The sequence below is a fragment of the Tachyglossus aculeatus genome, chromosome 4 (genome assembly GCF_015852505.1).
Source record: "Tachyglossus aculeatus isolate mTacAcu1 chromosome 4, mTacAcu1.pri, whole genome shotgun sequence".
Classification (NCBI taxonomy): Eukaryota; Metazoa; Chordata; class Mammalia; order Monotremata; family Tachyglossidae; genus Tachyglossus; species Tachyglossus aculeatus.
The window spans coordinates 84008029-84032148 of NC_052069.1; the positions used below are offsets into that span (position 1 = coordinate 84008029).

Genomic DNA, 24120 nt, shown 5'->3' on the forward strand with positions numbered 1-24120 from the left:
GGGAAGGCCTCCTGGAGGAGGTGAGCTCTCAGCAGGGCCTTGAAGGGAGGAAGAGAGAATCAATCAATCAATGGCATTTACTGAGTGCTTTCTTTGTGTGGAGGACTTTATTGTGGGCTTGGGAGAGTACAACAGAAGCTTCCTCTAGACTGTAAACTCATTGTGGGCAGGGAATGTGTCTGTTTATTGTATGTACTCTCCAAGCATTTAGTACAGTGCTCTGGGCACAGTAAGTGCTCAATAAATATGACTGAATGAGTGAATAGAAGACATGATACCTGCCCTCAGGGAGTTTACACAAAAAAATCTTTTCTAGAAATTCTCCAGTAACACCTTAGTAAAAAGCAGTGCTTTGTGGAGATCAGGAACTGAGAACTTTTCTGGGCCACACTGCCAAAAGAAGGACACCAGGCTGAGCTAATGCATTCTCTTTTAAACCAAGCTATTTCTTGTTTCCTTTTTGGGGGCTCTCTTTAGCTTTTGATTTCATTTTGGTGTGAGATACTGGCCTCAAGTTTCGGGAAACTCACTGATCTATCTTTCTTGAAGATATTTCAGGAACCCATCGATTAATTGATTAGTTACTCCTGGACTAGTATGAAATAAATAGTATAAACTTAGCTTGTACCCATGGTGGGCAGGAACTGTGGACTAATTGCACTGATATCTAGATAGTGTTGCATGACTCTGCTCTTGCAGCACATGAATAAGAAGCCATACAAGTGGTTATGAATTGCTTCAAGTCAGTTCAGTTCTACAGACTAACAATAACCTTGACGAAAATTGAGGTTACGAACAATTTTAACACTGGGAAACAACACACAGTAAAGACTGTCATTGGCAACGCATAATTTATGCCATCACTAAATTCTGTTACCCAGGAGTACATTATAATAACAACAATAATAACAGTAGTAGTATTTGTTAAGCATTTACTATGTGCCAGGCACTGTTCTTAGCCCTGGGGTACATACAAGATATTTGGATTGGACACAGTTCTTTTCTCACAGAGGGTTCTCAGTCTTAATCTCCAATTTTCATTGCTTTTAAGAAATCAATAGAATTTGGCAACTTTTTATTATTATTACTATCACTGGACTCAAGCATTTGACAATGAAGTCGGTCTACCCTTTCTCTACTCCACTCGGGAAAAAAACAACCCAAAAAAATGAGGAGAGGGACAGAGCCTAGGACAGAAAGTTCTGTAGAAAGAACACTTAATCTGTTCTCCTTTTTCGCCCTTGCCTCTCTCTTTTGTTTTCTCTGCTTTCTGTCTTTGCTCTGTCTCCCTTGGCCCCTTTCCGTCCCTTCCTCTCTGGCTTTGTGTTTCTCAGAGTGACTCATTTTCTCAGGCTTCCTCAAAGTGTCACCTGCCTTCAGCAATTGAAGACAAAGAACGTGAATTAAAAAAAATAGAAACTGGGCTATAAGTTACAGAAAAAGAGGGGGCAGGTATAAAGAGTAGGGGGACCAAGTAATACAGTGACAAAACAGAGAGAAATAATAGGTGTGGACACATAGAAGTATGGAGAGTGGTAAATGGAAAGATAATTTCCCCCCCTCTTATCTGATGAACTAGATTTTAGAGTAATAAATATATAGTTATCTTGATTTGGGACACAGTAACTTCCACTGGGTACCTTTCACACTGCACACTTCATCACAATTGATGGAGGAGATATTTCTTGGAGTGACGAAGGCTGAAAGGATTTTCTCAATCATGAGAGTTGGGAGGATTTGGTAGCCATAATTCCACCTGGGTAGCTTTGAAATTCACATGTCTCAAGAGATCAAGGGCCCAGAACAAGCTCCTCTGAGGCAGCCTCACTCCCACATATGGGCCGATTCCTTTCATCAGGGGTAGCAGCTCCCTTTACCCCCGCTGATTTATACACACTACTGCATCATCGAAACGTTGTTTGGGAGAATTTGAGATAAGTCTTCTTTCAGGATAGGAAGTCCGAGAAAGATCTGCTAGACATATGGCCCACAGTCCCTACAAGATTTATAGGAACATGAAACTCTGCTCGGGTCCCAAGACCACTGATGGCTTGGCCGCTGGAATGATCGTCTCTTTCCCAGCTTTGATGCATCCCTGAGTACAAAGACGTGTGGAAATTGAGAGTGAAAGGGGATCCCCCAAATAAGGGCTGGGCAGGCTTGATCGCTATGGTAAAGAATTCCCCGGGCATGTATAAATGAGATTTCAAAACATCTCCAAACTAATGCCATTTTGACTTAAGGATAGTTAGAAGGCTTCGAATCTTTTGACAGCAAGCCAATGAAGTTGGGGTCAACAGGTTTTCGATGCTCGATAATAATTACAAATATTCAGGAATTCTGCTATGGGCCTAAAGCCTACAGCTTTCAGTTTTCCCTCAGACCAAACACATAAGGTAAATATGAAGAAGGATGTAAGAGATTCATCCGAAGTTACGAAGTAGAAGAAACAAAGCTTTCATTACTCTTGGCTCCCAAGAGTAGGGACCATTTCCTCCGGCTCCGAAGCCCATCTGAGCTCTGCAAAGGCTGGAAGATCTATGATTGTTGGGGAAGGCAGTGAAGAGGGCAGGTGTGAGGAGAAAATGAAAGGAGAAATATGACTAATTTAGTCATAGATCATTCCAATTAGTTCAAGAGAAAACACAAGACAGCTATGTGAGAGGAAAAGCTACATCAAAAGTACTTAGTTCTACAAGTGATGCGGTTTCCTATTTCAAGGATTTTGGCTGCTAGTCTCCTGAAGATCATAGCAGCCGATTCAAGAGTAAGCAGGAAAGCTGTCTCCCCCTCCCCTTTTTTATTTTCATAAAATGGTCTTTGGGCATGCTCCTAGATTCAAGGAATGGCAAATTTACATAACAATTTATAGAGTATCTATTTCGAAAGGACCTATGCAAGTGGGCCATTTTGACTTTAGTAATTCTTTCCCTGGGAGCTTGTACTTGAGAATTCAAAAATGGAAGGACATTTCTATGGCAGAAGAAATTGAGGCATTCAAATGTTAATTTTCCCAAAGAAGTAAGAGCTTCCACCATCCTTGTCGGTAGGGATTACTAAGGTTTGCTGCTTTAAACCTGTCATTTCTGCCACATTTCAGTTGGTCCCTCATCTCTCCTAAGAATCTCCGAAAAGTACATAGGGCAAGGCTCTGCTTTTGAATTATTTAGGTCTGGGGCACTTCTGAGGGGTGGAGGTAGGTGATTTTGTGGCCGATAATTAATTCATTTAGTGGTATCTGGAATTTCTCATGTGCTGCTGCTGTCTATATAACCAAAGACATCATTAACTATGTTCATAAGGATGTATTCTGACAAGTTGTGTAACAAATTTACCTGCATTCCTTGATTATTAATGTCCACAAAATCACTCCATTCGGGGGTCATTTCATCTTGCGATACTACTTTTAGAAGCAGGCTAGGGAGTAAATCTTTGGTTTTGCAGTCTGGATAGCAGGAGACTTGATGATATAGCTCATGATGAACGGAACGGTCAGCTGGAATTTTTCTGCAGTAAACGTCAAACTTTGGAGTGTCTGAAATTTTCAAAAACTACATTGGTTAGAGTCTTGAAGTTTTAAATCTAAAGCACAAATAGCTTTAAACCTCAAAGACAAAGCCACATTAGATTTTTAAATGGTACAAGGCACATTTCTGGTATCAGGAATGTATCCTGATTGGGAAATGGCACATTCCTCCAAAATAGAGGGGGAATGAACACCTTTCCCCTTTATTTCACTTTCTTTGCAGAGTCATTGTTAACTAGCCATATATAAAATCAAAAACTTGAGTAATGTGTAGTAGTTCCAATTATGAGTTCTTTGCTAGTCTGTCTTGCTGACAGGAAAAGTATACCTTTGATGTTTTCCTTCAGAAGCAACATTATTGGGCACCTGTTGTGGATAATGAGGCGGGGACTAGGATCTTCTGCCAGTGTTAAGTAAGTCACTCCAAGATGTTCCTGATAAGTCAGTGCCACAGCTCTAGAAGATAAGATAAAACGATAAAATTAATTTCGCAGTCCCTATTTTCTGGATATTTTATTTTGGGCTTATGCCATTTTGATTTTGGCCTCCCTTTACACAGAGCCCCCTTTCTTTTTTTTAGCATTCATGGGTGCACGGATATTTTGAGGACAAAAGAAACGTCACTTTCTCAAAGAGGAGAGAACATCCTAAAAATACTAATAAAAATGGTATTCATTTAGGGCTTACTGTGTGCCAAGCTTTATACTAAGCGCTGAGGTAATACAAGATAATCAGGTAGTCCTTGTCCCACAAGGGACTCGCTAAGTGGGACAGAGAACAGGTTCTGAATCTCCGTTTTGCAGAAGAGGAAATTGAGGCCCAGAGAAGTTAAGTGACTTGACCAAGGTCACACAGCAGGCAAATGGCACAGTCAGAATTAGAACTCGGTTCCTCAGACTCCCAGACGTGTGCCCTTTCCGCTAGACCACACTGACATTCTGGTCAGGATAATTACATATTTCCTGCTGCTATTTAAACTTGCACTCTTTTGCTACAATTCAAGAGCCCCTCATATTTCTTGGGGACACCTAAACACACAACTTACGGCAAGTCTCTCACCTTCATTCATTCATTCAATCAATCGATTGTATTTATTGAGCGCTTACTGTGTGCACAGCACTGTACTAAGCGCTTGGGAGAGTACAATTATAACAATATAACAGTCACATTCCCTGCCCACAAGTACGTGAGTTAGAATTTGAGAGGCCCACCCACTGCCCAGTTCTGAGGAGGTGGGTGCCGGTTTCTTTCTAGACTGGTTCGATAAATTCCAAATTTATTTCCCAAGTGTAGACCTAGCCTTATTTCAGAGTGTCCAGGCTTACTTCCTCCAGAGAATTCGATCCCTCTGGCCAAGGAAGCCAGAGGCGAGGGCCAGGGCAGGGCTCCTTCTAAAAGAGGCAGTTCTTGCCTGGGAAGTTGGATCATAAATCTTAAAATGTAACCTAATCAATCATATTTATTGAACACTTACTGCGCACGGAGCACCACGTTAAGCGCTTGGGAGAGGACAATATAACAACAATATAATAAAGTTGGTAGACACATTCCCAGCCCGTAAAGAACTGAAACCATTTTACAGTTTGTTTTCATATGAATTTTGGTTTAAATTCTACTTTGGGGCTATGGATACCAACATTTCCAGCCAGTGAGCACTGATGGCCATTTTACTCTGTGCAGTACTGAAGGACAGATGCACTATTAAATCCTTTATCTAGCAAAAGAGGGGAAAGGAGATGGGGTATTTGGTTTTGGCTGCTATTATTACTTTTAAAATAGTGTTTCCAACCACGTTAGTGAAGCAGCATGGCCTAGTGAATAGAGCACAAGCCTGGGAGTCAGAAGGACCTGAGTTCTAATCCTGACTCGACCACTTCTCCGCTGTGCGACTTTGGGCAAGTCACTTCACTTCTCTGGGCCTCAGTAACCTCATCCATAAGATGAGGATTAAGACTGTGAGCCCCATGTGAGACACGGACGGTGTCCAACCTGCTTAGCTTCTCTCTATCCCAGCACTTAGTAGAGTGCCTGGCACATAGTAAGCGCTTGACAAATAACATTAAAAAAAGGGCAGGTGGTTAAAATGCAAAAGAAGATAAAATCTAAATATTAAGTGTCCTCTCAGAAGGGCCAAACAGATTTTCACCTATATCTGCTGCACGCATACACAGGTTATTCCCGACTGGCTGCCAAAGGAACTCATTATTCACGCATAATAGCTGCAACATGGGAGTCCACTGTGAACTAATCATTACAAGGCTCTGGCACAGTTCTGTAGTTGCTTACATAACTGGTAATTGGTAAATAGAGTAACGGGCATGCAGGAACAACCACAGAACAAAGCTGACTGAAAAAAGCATTTCTGAGAAAAGTACTTGAAGTAAAAGAACAGATATCAAACGGAAAGAATGCGGAAACATTTTCCATTTCTTCTTCATTGTCATTTTAACTCAATGCCCACCTCCTCCCAGAAGATTGAGATGACCTGAGAATTACAAAGGAGATCTTTTCATTCTTGGGTCCGATTACTGTATGAAATATGTCATTTCTGACTTTATCAGCAGCAGGAGGAGGGATGTAAATCGTAAAATGCAACCACTTGGACACGATCATAACATTCAATCAAGTATTATAAAAGTGTCTAAAACATCCAATGATAACTGTTAAAAAAAATTTAAAGACCTGACTTTACATATGGCGGGCATGTGTCACTATTTAAACTTTTCTATTAATCCCTCCTGGCCATTTCTTGATGAAGAGCTATGGTGACAAGCGAAGAAGGAGGCGATTCACATATATTCACTATACCTGGTGCAGAATCCATTTTCGGTGCAGTCCCTTAAGGGTACTGCCACGCTCTGCCTCGGAATATCTTGTCTAACAACGGCTGGTAGGCTCCAGCCCTGAGAACTGTCAGCACTTCCAGCCGGACAAAAACTTAGCAAGATTTGTTTCTGTAGCAGGGACTCTTCTAACATTGATTGACTGATGTCAGGCATTAAGTTCCAGCAGGGAACGGAACTCGATTTCACAGTAGGCTGGTCTCCAGCTGGGCAAATGCTGAAAATAGCACTATCGAGAACTTGCAGATACTGAAAGGAAAGAAAGCAGTGAGAAGAGAGCATGGTTACCACAACAAACCACTTTTTCTGGTCCCATCGACCCAAACCCACAACCGTCTCTCGGGGTCAGAATGCCGGGGATTCTCACGGGGGAGTATCAGATCGGAAAGCCGACCTTGGCCAGAACCACAGCCAACTGTCGATCTTGGCTGGGCCGGGAGGGAGCAATATTGTTGGAGAGAGCGCTTCTTCCAAGTCCCAGTTGGATTTCCCAGTGGCTTCCTGATAGATATGGTGAATGGGGTTATCATTTTTATGGGAATTGCCTGCTCTTTCCCCTGTAGGACTGACGATGAGTGGGATGGAAGCACCCGATCTTTTCGTGTGACCCCACAGTGGGTGGGGGGGTCTTCCCAAAGGGAAATAGCCACCCCCAAACCTCATGAGAAGCCCTGAGGACTTTGGGAGGAAGGAACAGGTCATGCCTAATTAGCTACGTCTCTGGCTTTTCCCTGACTCTGACTCTGTCTCCATGAGAAGTGACGGCCCCTGAATTCGGTGTGCCCCTGAATTTCTATTCCAATGCTGCGAGGTTAAATCGCATCACCACTGCCATTTTCAACATTTTTCCAACACGATCATAATGCCTCACTTTTGAAAGCACCAGATTTCCATCTAATTGGGTTCTTTCAATGGCAATTTCGCGAACTGAAATGAATGCAAGATTACAGAGATTGTGGCGTGACATGTGCCACCGCCCTGCACCAGGCTCCAATCGTGAATTGTTTTGGGTAAGTGCAGTCATGAACTAAAAAAACAGGATCTTTTGGACGCATTTTAAATTCAACGTTATAGTTTTGGAAAATTAAAAAAAAATCAGGGATATAAAAATACAACTGCATAAAAAGCTGAAAGAGCTTCTCATAAGAAAACACACTGCAAATGAGCTTAAAAAAAAACCCCACTTAGGATATCACGCCTTATTTAAACCTTCTTGTCTCAAAACAGAACTGCCCGTTTTAACTGCATAAATGACCAGTTTATAGTCCTTCAGAGAATGCTTGCATTCTGTTTTCTGCCCCTTCCAATTCTGCACGTACTGTGCTGTCCCAGGACACAAGGAGTGACAACATGGGTGAACCCTTATGGTTAATCTCTTCAAACACACCAAGTTTCCATGTTTTTCCAGACCCATGGCCTCAGTTCAGGTACTGTACTCCAGCCCAAATTGCTACCTCAAACATTTCAGCCTGCAAGGCAGATGTATTTCTCCTACGTGAGAATCTTGAACAAATTCTTAGAACTGTTTCCACAGCTATTATGGATTATAATGAACATGCTGCAGCAGTGGCCTGCAGTCTCTGAACAGATGTACGCCAGGCAGAACTAATCCTGCAATGTGTAGGGATTCGCTGCTTTGCACAAATTTCTGATCACGATGAATTACCTTGGAAGTATTTACCATGGCTTCCGTGTTCTTAATTAAAGTTCCCTACAGTGATTTATCTTTAGCTCATTTTCAATTCAGGAAAATCCTGGTTTTTTTTTCAAAATGAGGTTCAGCGTCGTTTTAAAAAATGTTAGATTTCTCCCAATCCAGACTTTAGGGTAAAACCGTCCCAGCAATCCCTCACCTCTTCTTCAGAACGGATACTTGAGACAGATAGCAGTGGCTTGTAAAAAATTTGGTATGGTGTATTGTTGATTACTGTAGTCTTATCTTCAATTTGTAGAATTTGAATACCTTGTTGAACCATAGAGGAAATGCAGAACTGGCACAACTGCAAACAATTGAGAGAAAACAAACAAGTTAAAAAATATAGAGCAGTATAAAAACCCCTTTCATTAAAAAGGTCAGTCTTGCATAATGGGCTCTGGCAGACTGTGGGTAAGTCATTATTCCTTTTTAAAAGAACTTATACCAGACCCATGATCACTCTTTCACACTTTCCTATAAAAAGTCACTTAACTTCGGCTTCTTAGAACTGAGACTCATGCCTATCCACTTTGAAATTAAAGATAATCTCTTATTTTAAGATTAATGAACACCTATTATGTAAAAGTATTCATTCAGTAAGAAAAAGGCAAAACTGGCAGACAGAACGCATGCACTAGAGAAGGCTTCCCCAACTTGGAAAATTTATATCTTTTGTTCGATGGTCAACCAGAATTCTCCCCACCTAGACTGTAAGCTCATTATGGGCAAGGAATGTGTCTACCAACTCTGTTATACTGGACACTCCCAAGTGCTTAGTACAGTGCTCTGCACACAGTAAGCACTCACTAAAGACTGACTGATAAATAGGATTGTTTGATGATGGTACACATACAAATAATGAATAACTCCAGAACAAAAAGTGATGCAGTGCCCTCTTTAAATACTTTGGCCTAGCCTAACCCAAAGTTTTGGGTTTTTTTCAATTTAATGGTATTTTTTAAGCACTTACCGAGCATCAAGCACTGTTCTAAGCTCTGGGGGAGATACAAGTTAGTCAGGCCGAATTCAGTCCCTGTCCCACAGTGGGGCTCACAGTCTACGTAGGAGGGAGAACAGGTATTGAATCCCCATTCTGCAGTTGAGGAAACTAAGGCACAGAAAATCAATCAATCGTATTTATTGAGTGCTTACTGTGTGCAGAGCACTGTACTAAGCGCTTGGGAAGCACAAGTTGGCAACACATAGAGACAGTCCCTACCCAACAGTGGGCTCACAGTCTAGAAGGGGGAGACAGAGAACAAAACAAAACATATTAACAAAAAAAAATAAATTGAATAGATATGTACAAGTAAAATAAATAAATAAATAGAGTAATAAATATGTACAAACATATATATATATATATATATATATATATATATATATATATATATATATATATATATATAGGAAAGTTAAGAGACTTTCACAAGGTCGCACAGCAGGCAAATGGCAGAGCTGGAATTAGAATCCAGGTCCTCTGACTCTCAGGCATGTGCTTTATCCACTAGGCCACGTTGCTTCTCACATGATCCCAGAGTCCAGTACAAAATTTGGAAAATCTTTCCCTGATGGCCCCGGGAGAAAAGGGAGGCTCCCATCCTCCGGCCCCGTGAGCTGCCTGTCCCTTTTGCTTATTTTACAGGGAAGGTACTTTGGTAGTAATTTTAAGAGCAGCTGATTTCTACCACTACCCGCAGGGTCTCTAACAGCGATACCACTTGGATGCAGCCACGATCTAGCTTTCCGAAGTAACCCAACTTCAGTACCGGAGAGGGCCAAGAGGCATGTGAGGAGACACAGTGGGCTCTTCTGCATTTGCTGGATGGTTCATACACATATACTACATGTATATATGTTTGTACATATTTATTACTCTATTTTATTTGTACATATCTATTCTATTTATTTTATTTTGTTAATATGCTTGGTTTTGTTCTCTGTCTCCCCCTTTTAGACTGTGAGCCCACTGTTGGGTAGGGACTGTCTGTATGTGTTGCCAACTTGTACTTCCCAAGCGCTTAGTACAGTGCTCTGCACACAGTAAGCGCTCAATAAATACGATTGATGATATACTCTCTGATTTTGCTGTCCCTGGGGTGGACTACAGTGAACCATGGCTCCAGGCCTCCATCCACAGGCCAGGGAGAGGGGTGGCATCTGGCCACATCCCTAAACTTGCTGCTCCCCTGAGCTTGCCATTCTGGTTAATAATAATAATAATAATTATTATTATTATTATTATTACTATTATGGTACTTGTTAAGCACTTACTATGTGCCAAGCACTGTTCTAAATGCTGGGGTAGATTCAAGTTAATCAGGTTGGACACAGTCCCTGTCCCACATGGGGCTCCCACTCAATCTAGACTGTGAGCCCACTGTTGGGTAGGGACCGTCTCTACATGTTGCCAATTTGTACTTCCCAAGCACTTAGTACAGTGCTCTGCACACAGTAAGCGCTCAATAAATGATTGATTGATTAATCAGAAGGTCATGGGTTCTAATCCCGGCTCTGCCACTTGGTCTGCTGTGTGACCTTGGGCAAGTCATTTCACTTCTCGGGGCCTCTGTTCCCTCATCTGTAAAATGGGGACTGAGACTGTGAGGCCCCATGTGGGACAGGGACTGTGTCTAACCTGATTTGGTTGTATCCACCCCAGCGCTTAGTACAGTGCCTGGCACACAGTAAGCAGTTAAATACCATAATTCCTCATTTTACAGATGAGGTAACTGAGGTCTGGAGAAGTTAAGTGACTCACCCAAGGCCACACAGCAGACATGTGGCAGGGCTGGGATTAGAACCCATGTCCTGACTCTCAGGCTCATGCTCTAGCCCCTAAACCACTACGGAATTTTTATCCTCTGCAGCTCTTGGCCCTATTATATTTTTGGTTTGTGGCTCTTTGGTTCGTGACGCTTCACTACCCCTGGTCCATACCTAACCCCCAACTGGAATTTTATCCTGGAATCTGAGCCCCATGATGGCACCTCCTCTCGTGCATCATCCAACGGAAGGCTAAATTTAAACTGCCATAGTTTCTCCTTCATTCAGCTATTTTTTTTCTTTTCTTTTCTTTTTTTAACCATTTACTGGTGTGGTTTTAAAAAGCAAATACCTATTTTCCCATCTTTTATGGCAACTAAAGAAGAGGGTGGTCACAGTCAAGAAAATGTTCTGCGAGCCCGCAACATCTAGATCAACTTGGAGTGGCTGAAACCTATGGAAACCAGGCCCACAACAAGGTGGATTATTTTTTTTTCCAATTCCAGGATTCAATGCTCCAAAGTTCTTTTATTTAATTCCAAAAAAGTTAACAGAGCTACTTCCTGGCCCGAGAAGGGGAGGCCAAGAACAGTTTAAAGATATTTTGGAGATAGTTCAATTATTTTCCCGACCACTGTAAACTAAGTGACTGTTGAGTGTTCTGAAACAAAGCAGTTGCCAGATAAATTATGTGGAATACAGAGGTTTTTATCATTGTTCTAGAAAAAACATGACCAACATGGGTAGAAAAACCTTAGAATTGCATATGTTACTGCTGAAAATTTACATTTTAAGGCAAATTAGAGCAAAGAGAGTAAGGTTATCATTGTTCAACACTTTGATATATTCATGAACCTGTTTTTCTATCATTGGCAACAATTACCCAACATAGAATTTTTTCCTACCTTCTGATGTCCTGTGAAAGCACCAAGTTTTATTTCAGCATCAACAAACCCTTCTTCATCCAAAGTTACCACTTCATCGTTATCGCCGTCCTTCCACTTGGGAGACGTTGAGTTGTGGTCCAGCTTAATTGCGACTGACTTGTGCACCGTATTGGTATTTGCCCAGTATATTCCAATTTGAAATGCTTCCTGAATGAAGTTCATTCACAAAATACTCTTTGTTAGCTTACATATTCTTATTTCTTATCCCCAAGAATTTCTTAAGCTCCATAATGCGTCTGATGAGGCAATGAGCATCTTTTATGCTTTTTTGGCGATGCTTGGTTTTGCCATTATGTAGCTGGATTCACACAGGTGACTGAACTCACGAAAAATACATATTCATGTAAAAAGGCTTAAACATCTGTGGTTCAACCTTGCCTTCCTCAGGAGTACTCTCCCCCCACTTCAAAGCAGCGTGCTTAAAGAAGCAGCGTGGCTCAGTGGTAAGAGCCTGGGCTTGGGAGTCAGAGGTCATGAGTTCAAATACCGGCTCTGCCAATTGTCAGCTGTGTGACTTTGGGCAAGTCACTTCACTTCTCTGTGCCTCAGTTACCTCATCTGTAAAATGGGGATTAAGACCGCGAGCCCCCCGTGGGACAACCTGATAACCTTGTAACCTCCCCAGTGCTTAGAACAGTGCTTTGCACATAGTAGGCGCTTAATAAATGCCATTATTATCACTATTCAAAGCCTTCTTGAAGGCACATCTCCTCCAAGAGGCCTGCCCTGACTCAGCCGTCCTCTCCTCTCACTCCCTTCTGCCTCACCCTGACTTACTCCTTTTATTCATCCCTCTCTCCCAGCCTCACAGCATTTATGCACATATCTGTAATTTATTTATTTACATTCATGTCTATTTCCCCTTCTAGACTGAGAGCTCATTGTGGGCAGGGAATGTGTCTATTATTGTACTCTCCCAAGCGCTTAGTACAGTGCTCTGCATGGAGTAAGTGTTCAATAAATACAATTGACAGACTTTCTCACTGCTGGATTGATAGACATTTGGTCCAGGTAGAGAAGCATCCCAATTCTTAAGCTCAGAGGAAGGAAAGCGTCTTCCAAAATTTGCCTCACTAACTGTATGTGGATGGTAGAGGGTGGGGGAAGAGGGGAGAAGAAGGTCGGGGGGGAGCAGTGCTAAGCGCTTAATACAGTGCTTCGCACATAATAAGTGCTCAATAAATACAACTGAATGAGGAAAGGAGAGGCTGAAAGGATGGCTTTCAAATTCCACCTGACCAGATTCAAGCATCAGATTCAAGTGCCCTTTTCACTCTCTTAACTGGCATAGTTAGCATTGCCACTGTGAAATTTGCCAACTTTAGGTGGAAAGGGTGGTTGGATTCTTCTTCAGATGATCATCATCAATGGTATTTTGGGGGCACTTACTCTGTGCACAGCACTGTACCAAGCGCTTGGGAGAGTAAAAACAACAGGCTTAACAGACGTGTCCCGGCCCATGAGCTTACAGTCTAGAGGGTCATCATAATTAGTATTTTACGAAAAATCCGATCGCACCTTCCATGTAAAATCTTCCTCAGACTATTAGTCAGTGCTGTGATGGACAAAGAGTTGGGTGATGGGGTGACAGCTTGCCTACTTTTTGAGACAGGGTCCCTCGTTTCCCCTCCCAACCTGCTAAAAGCAAACGCCTCTTAATAATAATAATTACAGTACTTGTTAAGTGCTTACTATGTGCCAAGCACTACTCTAAGCACTGGGGTGACACAAATTAATCAGATTGGACACAGTCCCTGTCCCACAAGGAGCTCACACTTTTAATCCCCATTTTACGGATGAGGGAACTGAGGCCCAGAGAAATTAAGTGACTTGCCCAAGGTCACCCAGCAGACATGTGGTAGAGGTGGGATCAGAACCTAGGTTCTTCTGACTTCCAAGCCCCTGCTCTATCCACTAAACCACGCTGCTCTTCTTAATCCATCAATCAATGGTATCTATTGAGCACTTACTAGGTGCTTGGGAGAGACAACAGCTTAGTACGGTGTTCTGCACACAGTAAGCGCTCAATAAATATGATTGACTGAATGGTTGAACACAATACAACAGAATTAGCAGACACTTTCCCCGCCCATAACCCATCGTCTACTTCCTTTCTCCACATAACCAAAGCCAGCAGAGAAGTTCTCTCTTATTTTCCAGGCTCATCCTGACCCCGGGAGGCAGGGGAACCAGTTTTTAATCCAAAGGTGTGCAACTCAAGTAGTAATGTGGGCAGCGTATCAGAAAATATAAGGGCCCCGGAGAGACCTGTCTCGCCTAGAGACAGCCTGCCTGCTGGGGATGGAGTTTTGCTGCAGCAGGGCTCAGTTTACCTCTCTGGGCGCTGCTTGACTCAATCCTAGAAGGGCTTTGGGACTGACAGTTCCTGGGCTTCTGCACAGGAAAAGCAATCATCATCATCAATCGTGTTTATTGAGCGCTTACTATGTGCTGAGCACTGTACTAAGCGCTTGGGAAGTACAAATTGGCAACATATAGAGACAGTCCCTACCCAACAGTGGGCTCACAGTCTAAAAGCAATGAGGCTTAGTGGACAGAACAAGGGCCTGGGTTCTAATACCGGCTGAAGCAGCATGGCTCAGTGGAAACAGCACAGGCTTTGGAGTCTGAGGTCACGGGTTCAAATCCCGGCTCTGCCAATTGCCAGCTGTGTGACTTTGAGCAAGTCACTTCACTTCCCTCGTCCTCAGTTCCCTCATCTGTAAAATGGGGAAGAAGACTGTGAGCCCCCCGTGGGACAACCTTATGAACTTGTAACCTCCCCGGCGCTTAGAACAGTGCTTTGCACTAAGTAAACACTTAATAAATGCTATTATTATTATTATGACTGCTGTGTGACCGTGGGCAAGTCACTTCACTCATCTGGGCCTCAGTTACTTCAGCTGTACAATGGGGATTAAGAATATCAGCCCCATGGGCAACAGGGATAGTTAGACAGGGAACCTGACTAACCTTTCTCTACCCCAGTGCTTAGAACAGTGCTTGGTACTAGACTCAAGTGCTTGAGATTATGAAAGCCATGTGGGACAGGGACTGTGTCCAACCCGATTTGTTTGTATCCACCCCAGCAGCGTTTAATACAGTGCCCGGTACATAGTAAGCACTTAACAGATATCGTAATTATTAATTATTATAGTGCTTATCAAATACTACTACTATTATTATTATTATTCTGCAGCCTAATGTTCCAAGCTTATTGTGGCAGCATTTGCTTCCTGGCTTGCCCTGCCCTAGCTGCCAGTGGCATACCTGCACACCTTCAACAGGCTGCATTTGAGAAATGCACGGCAAGTTCTCACGTCTCTGCTTTAGTCCTTGCCAACTGTCATGCCCAAATGTGTCCCCCCCTGGGCCCCAGAAATCTGGAGAAGGGGAAGTGGGGAATAAGAGTTACAAGTCTGTCTCCCCAGGCAGACTGTAAGCTCTCTGATGGCAGAGGCCAGGTCTACTATTTCCACTGTACTCTCCCAAGCGCCTAGAATGCTATTCAGCACATGGTAGGTGCTCTATAAATACTTTCGATTCATTGATCATCAACCTAGAGAAGCAGCGTGGCTCAGTGGAAAGAGCCCGGGCTTGGGAGTCAGAGGTCGTGGGTTCTAATCCCGGCTCCGCCGCTTGTCAGCTGTGTGACTTTGGGCAAGTCACTTCACTTCTCTGGGCCTCAGTTACCTCATCTGTAAAATGGGGATTAAGACTGTGAGCCCCATGTGGGACAACCTGATCACCTTGTATCCCCCAGCGCTTAGAACAGTGCTTTGCACATAGTACACACTTAACAAATACCATCATTATTATTATTACTATTCAGTGAATTGGTGAAGAAAGCAGAATGTCAAAAACAATGTCACCTTTAGTATCAAATGTTTACACATTATGGTATGTGCTCTGAAATCATCTTTCCCCCATAGTTGATTCTATGGCCCAAGACTTGAGTGCTCCCATAAGAAACACTTCTCTCAGAAGCAGCTTGGCCAAGTGGATAGAGCAAGGACCTGGGAGTGAGAAGGACCTGGGTTCTAACCCTGGCTCCGCTGCTTCTCTTCTGTGTGACCTTGGGCAACTTACTTCACTTCTCTGTTCCTCAGTTATCTCATCTGTGAAACAATGATCAAGACTGGGAGCACCAAGTGGGAAAGGGACTGTGTCTGACCCAATTTGCTTGTATCCACCCAGCAGCACTTAATACAGTGCCTGGCACATAGTAAGCAGTTAACAAATACCATTTAAAAAAAAGGACACTTGGGACAAAATTTGCAAAAAAAAAAAAAAAAGGTACCTGAAAATTAGGTGGGATTATAGTTTTCCCAGCAGGAATCTGTAGAACGATCTCTTCTCCTTCAAATAGCCAGAGGTCCCACTTGGATTGATTGATGAATAAGGCCCAGGGCAAAAGTTCTATTAGCAGAGTTTTCACATACGGCTTCCAGACGGACAACTTCACCCGCATGGGACTGTCCCACTGACTCAGCTGTTCATGACTGTTCCAAATACCACATCCAAAGACACATCATGGAATATAATTAGTTCACTGTTACCAAAATAGGGTTAATTATTCCAGAATCCCAATGCTCTTAAATAATCTCTCTCGCCACAGATTTCTACAGTGAATTTAATTTCCGGGGGAAACCGAACTCCAATACAAATGGCAAACTCCAGCTTCTAAAACACCTTCACTTTTTTTAGCAATGGTTCGAAGGTGATGCTGCTGATGGTGAGATTGCATTCAAGAGGATAAGCGTCTTTGAGAGAAAACCCCCTACAGACTCACTCTGTCTTTGAAAATGCAGCAGTGCACCTTTTCTTGCCCCTTGCCATTTGAGCGAGCTTTGCTCAGACACCAGTGATTAAGAGGGGAAAGGTAAATCTACTGCCAGGAGGATAGGTTTTTGAGTTGTTTTTGCAAGTGATGGTTTGCCCTGAGCCATCCCCATTCTTTTGCCCAGTTCCCCTGTGCCTAGCAGCACACACTGTAGGATGGCTGTTAGGAAGTTGGTAGGGAGGACGGGTGCAGTCTGTGATCACAGAAAAGAATATCTTTGAGATCCCCAACAACCGTAGACTCCACTGGATCTCAACCCAATGTGATAAGCCACGGTTGAGGATGGCACTAAGTAAGGACTGTGGGAGCATCTTTTCCACTTTGTGAAAATTAAGGAGAAGGCAAACAACGAAAAACCTTATACACAGCCACAACAAAAAAATGCACAGTTGTCCTCCTCACGACTTCACATTTAGGCTGCAGAAGAAAAAAACAATCCACCATAGAAATCATCAAAATCAATACGAGATAAAAAGATCTCAATATGTGATACAAACTCACTACATGAAGTGAGAGCAAAAATATGTTCTCAATAAAGCATTCAGATCAGTGCTGTAGCTGACCTAAGTCATATTTTAAAATATGATTTGTACCTATACAATGACCTGAATACAGTGTAAATGCCATCAAGTGAAAGTAAAGGGTCACTGTGATGTTTATGGGGAAAATTATCCCCAGCACATTACCTCTCTGAATCCTTTTTATTATATGGCCACACAGCTCGGAAGGAACTCTCTGTCCCATAGAACTCGCTAAGAATCTGATTCACTGTGCCTCCAGGATGCGTCTTAGTGGCTATTTGCTTAATAAGGGCTGTTGAGATAGGGACAGCACAGTCAGAAGGATCATCCTCTTCTCTGTAAAAGGAAAGGAAGGAAGGAGAGATCAATATCAGATTCCCAGTGTAGACTATTTAATAATAACAATAATAATAATGGTATTTGTTAAGTGCTTATTAAGTGCCAAGCACTGTTCTAAGCACTAGGGTAGATATAAGGCAATCAGGTTGTCCCATGTGGGGCTCACAGTCTCAATCCCCATTTTACAGATGAGGTAACTGAGGTACAGAGAAGTGAAGTGACTTGCCCAAAGTCACACAGCTGACAAGTGGTGGAGCCGGGATTAGAACCCATGACCTCTGACTCCCAAGCCCGTGCTCTTTCCACTAAGCAATGCTGCAGGTGCGGTCTTCACCCATCTGAGACAGACATACCTTTCCTCCTTGCTCTCTGTGTCTTTTCCTTTTTTTGCTTTTTCCCCCCCACAGAGGTATTTGTTAAGCACTTGCTCTGCACACAGTAAGTGCTCAATAAGTGCGATTGAATGAATACTCTATGCCAGACACTGAACTAGGCACTGGGGTAGATTCTAGATCATCAGGTTGGACACAGCCCAGGTCCCCTTTGGGGCTCACAATATTAATCCCCATTTTACAGATGAGGTAATTGAGGCATAGAGAAGTTAAGTGACTTGCCCAAGATCACAGAGCAGATAAGTGGCAGAGCCGGGAAGAGAACTCAGGTCCTTCTGACTCTCAGGCCGTAGAAGCAGCGTGGCTCAGTGGAAAGAGCACGGGGATTGACTGTGAGCCCTCTGTGGGACAACCTGCTCACCTTGTAACCTCCCCAGCGCTTAGAACAGTGCTTTGCACATAGTAAGCGCTTGATAAATGCCATTAAAAAATAAAATAAAATAGATACGATTGAATGAATGGAATGAATGAATAGGAAGCGCTTAACTATTATTAACTTTCCTCCCTTCAAAGCCCTACTGAGAACTCACCTCCTCCCGGAGGCCTTCCCAGATTGAACTGTGACTAGACTGTGAGCCTGCTGTGGGGTAGGAACCGTCTCTATATGTTGCCAACTTGTACTTCCCAAGCGCTTAGTACAGTGCTCTGCACACAATAAATACGACTGAATGAATGAACTTGTACGTATTTATTACTCTACTTTATTTGTACATCTTTATTCTATTTATTTTATTTTGTTAATGTTTTGTTTTGTTCTCTGTCTCCCCCTTCTAGACTGTGAGCCCACTGCTGGGTAGGGACCGTCTCTATATGTTGCCAACTTGGCCTTCCCAAGCGCTTAGTACAGTGTTCTGCACCCAGTAAGTGCTCAATAAATACGACTGAATGAGTGAACTTGTACTTCCCAAGCGCTTAGTACAGTGCTCTGCACGCAGTAAGCGCTCAATAAATACAATTGAATGAATGAATAAATGAATGAGTCGGAGGTCATGGGTTCAAATCCCGGCTCCGCCACTTGTCAGCTGTGTGACTTTAGGCAAGTCACTTAATTTCTCTGTGCCTCAGTTACCTCATCTGTAAAATGACGATGAAGACTGTGAGCCCCCAGTGGGGCAACCTGATCACCTTGTAACCTCCCCAGCGCTTAGAACAGTGCTTTGCACATAGTAAGCGCTTAATAAATGCCATTATTATTATTATTATTATTATTATTTATTCACTAGACCACACTGTTTCTTCTGGTTTTCTCCATCACCTTTGCCTCCACAATCCTAAACTCATTTATTAGCCCATGTCTGCTTCTTCCTCTCTCAGTTTCCGATCTCTCCACTCCACTGACACTCTTCTGTATGCAGAGCACTGTACTAAGCACTTGGGAGAGTACAATATAACAACATAACAGAGTTGGTAGACACATTCCCTGCCCCCAAATGAGTTTACAGACTAGAAGGGGAGACAGTCATTATCTCCAGCTCTTACATACTGAGGCTGGTCAAAACTGGGGGTAATCTGCTTAGAGACTGACAGAACTAAAGCTATAAATTTACACTAATAATTTCTGGAAACACCATGGGCCCGAGAGTCAGAGGACCCGGGTTCTAATCCTGCCTCTGCCACTTGCCTGCTGTGTGACTTAAGGCAAACCACCTGACTGTGCCTCAGTTTCCTCATCTGTAAACAATGTAACAGACCTGGTAGACACATTCCCTGCCCACGATGAGCTTACAGTCTAGAGAGGGAGACAGACGTTAATATAAATAAATTACGGGCACAATAAATAAATTACAGATATTATAAATTATGGATTATCATTACATTATTATTAACTACTGCAATCAATCTTTGGTAAAAGCTGGGCAATTTTGAAACATTCAAACTTGTTGGAGGTGGCAAGGGAGCTGTAGGGACCAAAGAGGAAAAATATATCCTCCTCGCCCCACTTCAGTCTATATTTCACTCTGCTGCCTGGATTATTTTTGTGCAGAAATGCTCTGGGCATGTTACTCCCCTCCTCAAAAATCTCCAGTGGCTGCCTGTCAACCTATGAATCAAGCAAAAACTCCTCACTCTCTGCCTCAAGGCTGTCCATCACCTCACCCCCTCCTACCTCACCTCCCTTCTCTCCTTCTCCAGCCCAGCCCGCACCCTCCACTCCTCTGCCACTAACCTCCTCAATGTACCTCGTTCTCACCTGTCCCGCCGTCGACCCCCGGCCAACGACCTTCCCCTGGCCTGGAATGCCCTCCCTCCACACATCCACCAAGCTAGCTCTCTTCCTCCCTTCAAAGCCCTACTGAGAGCTCACCTCCTCCAGGAGGCCTTCCCAGACTGAGCCCCCTTTTTCCTCTCCTCCTCCCCATCCCACCTCCTTCCCCTCCCCACAGCACCTGTATTTATATTTGTGCAGATTTATTATTCTATTTATTTTACTTGTACACATTTACTACTTATTTTGTTAATGATGTGCATATAGCTTTAATTCTATTTGTTCTGACGATTTTGACACCTGTCTAACACTTTTTTTTTGTTGTCTGTCTCCCCCTACTAGACTGTGAGCCCGTTGTTGAGTAGGGACCATCTCTATATGTTGCCGACTTGTACTTCCCAAGCACTTAGTACAGTGCTCTGCACACAGTAAGCGCTCAATAAATACAATTGAATGAATGAATGAATATTAGGCAAAAGGACTGATTCACTACATTTTGCATCAATGGGGAGTTGGCCAGTTTGGAGCAGACCTTTTGGAGTCCTTTTGGAGAACTCTGCGGGAAGCCGGGTCTCTTCCCTCTGTGACCCTGGGACTGGCAACACTGTGCTGCTCTGCTCTGCATTTGGGTCTGGGACACGTGCTGAGTTTATCATCTCTTTATCTTTGTGATATCAGTTAATCGAGGTAATAAAGGGCTGGCTGCCTTACTTTGTGGTCTCTGGTCCTGGCGTGTAGCTTCCATGTGAATCTCGAGTGCTCTTTTCAATTATATCTCCAATTAAAATATTTCCTGTCAGCAGACAGGTTTAATCATTGTTTTATTACTCGTCAATGGGCTGAGGCAGAGTTCCCCTTTGGATTCGGGCCAGATTTCACATCTCCTTTAAATATGTGGAATGCCTGGATTGGCATCTCTGTCTAGGTATTTCAGCCACGTGGCTCCTATCTCTCTAGACTGTGAGCTCCTTGTGGGCAGAGAATGTACCTGCTTATTGTTTTATTGCACACAGGGCTCTGCACACAATAAGCGCTCAGTAAATCAATCAATCAATCGTATTTATTGAGCGCTTACTGTGTGCAGAGCACTGTACTAAGCGCTTGGGAAGTACAAGTTGGCACTTGGGTAGAGACGGTCCCTACCCAACAGTGAGCTCACAGTCTAGAAGAATCCCAAACTGAGTCTGAGTGGACACGTGTATGTAATATTTCCCTCAAAAATGGGGATGAGTTGGGCGCCCCTGAGTCTTTGGATAGACTTCACTGTAGATTTAGGGCAATAGATTAGTTTCCTTTTCTAGAACCAACCCAGTCATGTCTAGACTGTGAGCTCCTTGTGGGCGGGGAATGAGTCTGTCGTTATATTGTACTCTCCCAAGTGCTCAGTATAGTGCTTTGCACACAGTAAGTGCTCAATAAATACGAATGAATGAATGGATGATGGAGCTCTTCAGGTAATTAAAAGCTAAACTATAGATCACTCACTGCCACCCTGTCCCGGGAAATAAAAGCCATTTAGCCCAGGGGCCTGCTCTCGTCACACCCTCAGACTCCTCCGGAGGGGCCATGGCAAGGCCTTGGCCGCTGAGTGACCTGGGCCAGGTAACTTCACTTCACGGCACTTCGGAGAAGCAGCGTGGCTCAGTGGAAAGAGCCCAGGCTTGGGAGTCAGAGGTCACGGATTCTAATCCTGACCTCCAATTGTCAGCTGGGTGACTTTGGGCCAGTCACTTCACTTCTCTGGACCTCAGTGACCTCACCTGGAAAATGGGGATTAATACCGTGAACCCCCCGTGGGACAACCTGATTACTTTGTATCCTCCCCGGAGCTTAGAACAGTGCATTGCACATAGTAGGCGCTTAACAAATGCCATCATTATTATTATCTCTTCTCCTCCACTATTCCTAGGAATTTTCTCAATTCCCCGTGTACTCCAAACATGGCCCCTTCCATCAGCTCCCCAGCTTCCCTGCCAACTTAACCAATATCTTTTTTTCTTTCCCCCAGAACTCCCTTAGCTCCCTCTCGAGCCACGTGAAGCCACCCCTGCTTCCAGAAGAAAGGGAGCTGGGAATAAGAGGGGCTCCTGGTAGACAGAGACCGGAGTCTTTGTCCCAAACAGCATAGAGCCAGTTTTATTTGAGCTGGCCACATTCCCTCTCGCCATTCTTGGCAGGATCGATCGATCAAATAATAATAATAATGATGGTATTCTTTAAGTGCTTACTATGTGCCAAGCACTGTTCTAAGCACTGGGGTGGATACAAGGTAATCAGTTTGGATGCTGTCCCTGTTCCACGTGGAGCTCACAGTCATAATCCCCATTTTTCAGATGAGGTAACTGAGGCCCAGATAAGTGAAGTGACTTGCCCCAGGTCACACAGCAGACAAATGGCAGAGCCCTGATTAGAACCCAGATCCTTCTGGCTCCCAGCCCCATGCTCTATCCACTACGCCACATTGCTTCTTATAATAATAATGATGGTATTTGTTAAGTGCTTACTATGTGCCAATTCATTCATTCATTCAATTCATTCAATCGTATTTACTGAACCCTTTACTGTGTGCAGAGCACTATACTAAGCACTTGGAAAGTACAATTCGGCAACAGATAGAGACAATCCCTACCCAACAATGGGCTCCCAGTCTAGAAGGGGGAAACAGACACCAAAACAAAACAAGTACACAGGGAAGGCACTGTACTAAGTGCTGAGGTAGATACAAGCAAATCGAGTTGGACACAGTCCCTGTCCCACGTAGGGCTCACAGTCTCAATCCCCATTTACAGATGAGGTAGCTGAGGCACAGAGAAGTGAAGTCACTTGTCCAAAGTCACAAGCAGACAAGGGGTGGAGCTGGGATTGGCACCTCTGACCTGCTGACTCCCAGGGCCCTGCTCTATCCTGGAAATCGTATTTATTGAGCGCTTACTGTGTGCAGAGCACTGTACTAAGCGCTTGGGACGTACAAGTCGGCAGCATAGAGAAACAGTCCTTACCCAACACCGGGCTCACAGTCTAAAAGGGGGAGACAGAGAACAAAACCAAACATACTAACAAAATAAAATAAATAGAACAGATATGCACAAGTAAAATAAAGTAATGAATATTTACAAACATATATATATATATATATATGTATATATATATATATGTATATATATATATATATATATATATATATATATATATATATATACACATATAGAGACAGTCCCTACCCAACAGTGGGCTCACAGTCTAAAAGGCAGAGACAGAGAACAAAACCAAACAGACTAACAAAATAAAATAAATAGAATAGATATGTACCCGTTATGCCCTGCGGCTTCGCCAATCAATGGTATTTATTGAGCACTTATTGGGTGTAGAGCACTGTACTAAGTGCTTGGGAGAGCACAATCCAACAGAGCTGGTAGGCATTTTCCCTGCCCACAAGTAGTTTACAGTCTAGAGGGAAGCACCTCTGTCTCCGCTGTTGGCTGTTGTTACCATGAAGGTCGGGTCAGCCTGGGTTGTACTGGACTCATTTCCTGGACTCATTTCCCGATGATAAGGAACCGCAATGTCCCACTAAGCCACAACTCCCCCACTCCACTGTAGGCAGCCCACAACTGGTGACAGAGGGAAAGCTTAGTGCAGACGCAAGAAATAAATGGGAAGTGGAAGAATGGAGAGAGGATGAACCGCTTTTCCTCACTTCAGCAAAGCAGCACAGAAGCAGGGTGGGAAAGAGATCTTCATTCCTTCCATTTCCACCCTATCTGTGCTACTTCTCTCCTAAACTCTGCAAATTCGACAATTACTCTCCCTGGCTTCAAAGCCTTATTGAAGGCACATCTCCTCCAAAAAGCCTTCCCTGCCTAAGCCCTCCTTTCCTCTTCTTTCACTCCCTTCTGTGTCGCTCTGTCTCGCTCCCTTTATTCATCCCCACCTCCCAGCCCCGCAGCACTTATGTAGGTATCTGTAATTTATTTATATTCATGTCTGCCTGTTAAGCTTGTTGTTAAAGTTAGCAGTTGTTACAGTCTGTTCACTGATTAT

The 24120-nt window shown here is 43.4% G+C and overlaps 1 protein-coding gene across 2 annotated transcripts in view; it reads right to left on the reverse strand.

The window, feature by feature from the left end:
- The window catches only part of VPS13B (vacuolar protein sorting 13 homolog B), a 1018523-nt gene that overhangs the window by 41249 nt on the left and 953154 nt on the right, over positions 1 to 24120 (reverse strand). For both annotated transcript variants that reach the window (XM_038744561.1, XM_038744562.1), the window contains exons 47-53: positions 17308 to 17478; positions 16079 to 16280; positions 11737 to 11925; positions 8223 to 8369; positions 6335 to 6618; positions 3855 to 3982; positions 3336 to 3535 (exon numbers count right to left, since the gene is read on the reverse strand). In XM_038744561.1, coding sequence (XP_038600489.1) covers positions 3336 to 3535; positions 3855 to 3982; positions 6335 to 6618; positions 8223 to 8369; positions 11737 to 11925; positions 16079 to 16280; positions 17308 to 17478 — 1321 coding nt within the window. The remainder of the gene's footprint in view (positions 1 to 3335; positions 3536 to 3854; positions 3983 to 6334; positions 6619 to 8222; positions 8370 to 11736; positions 11926 to 16078; positions 16281 to 17307; positions 17479 to 24120) is intronic.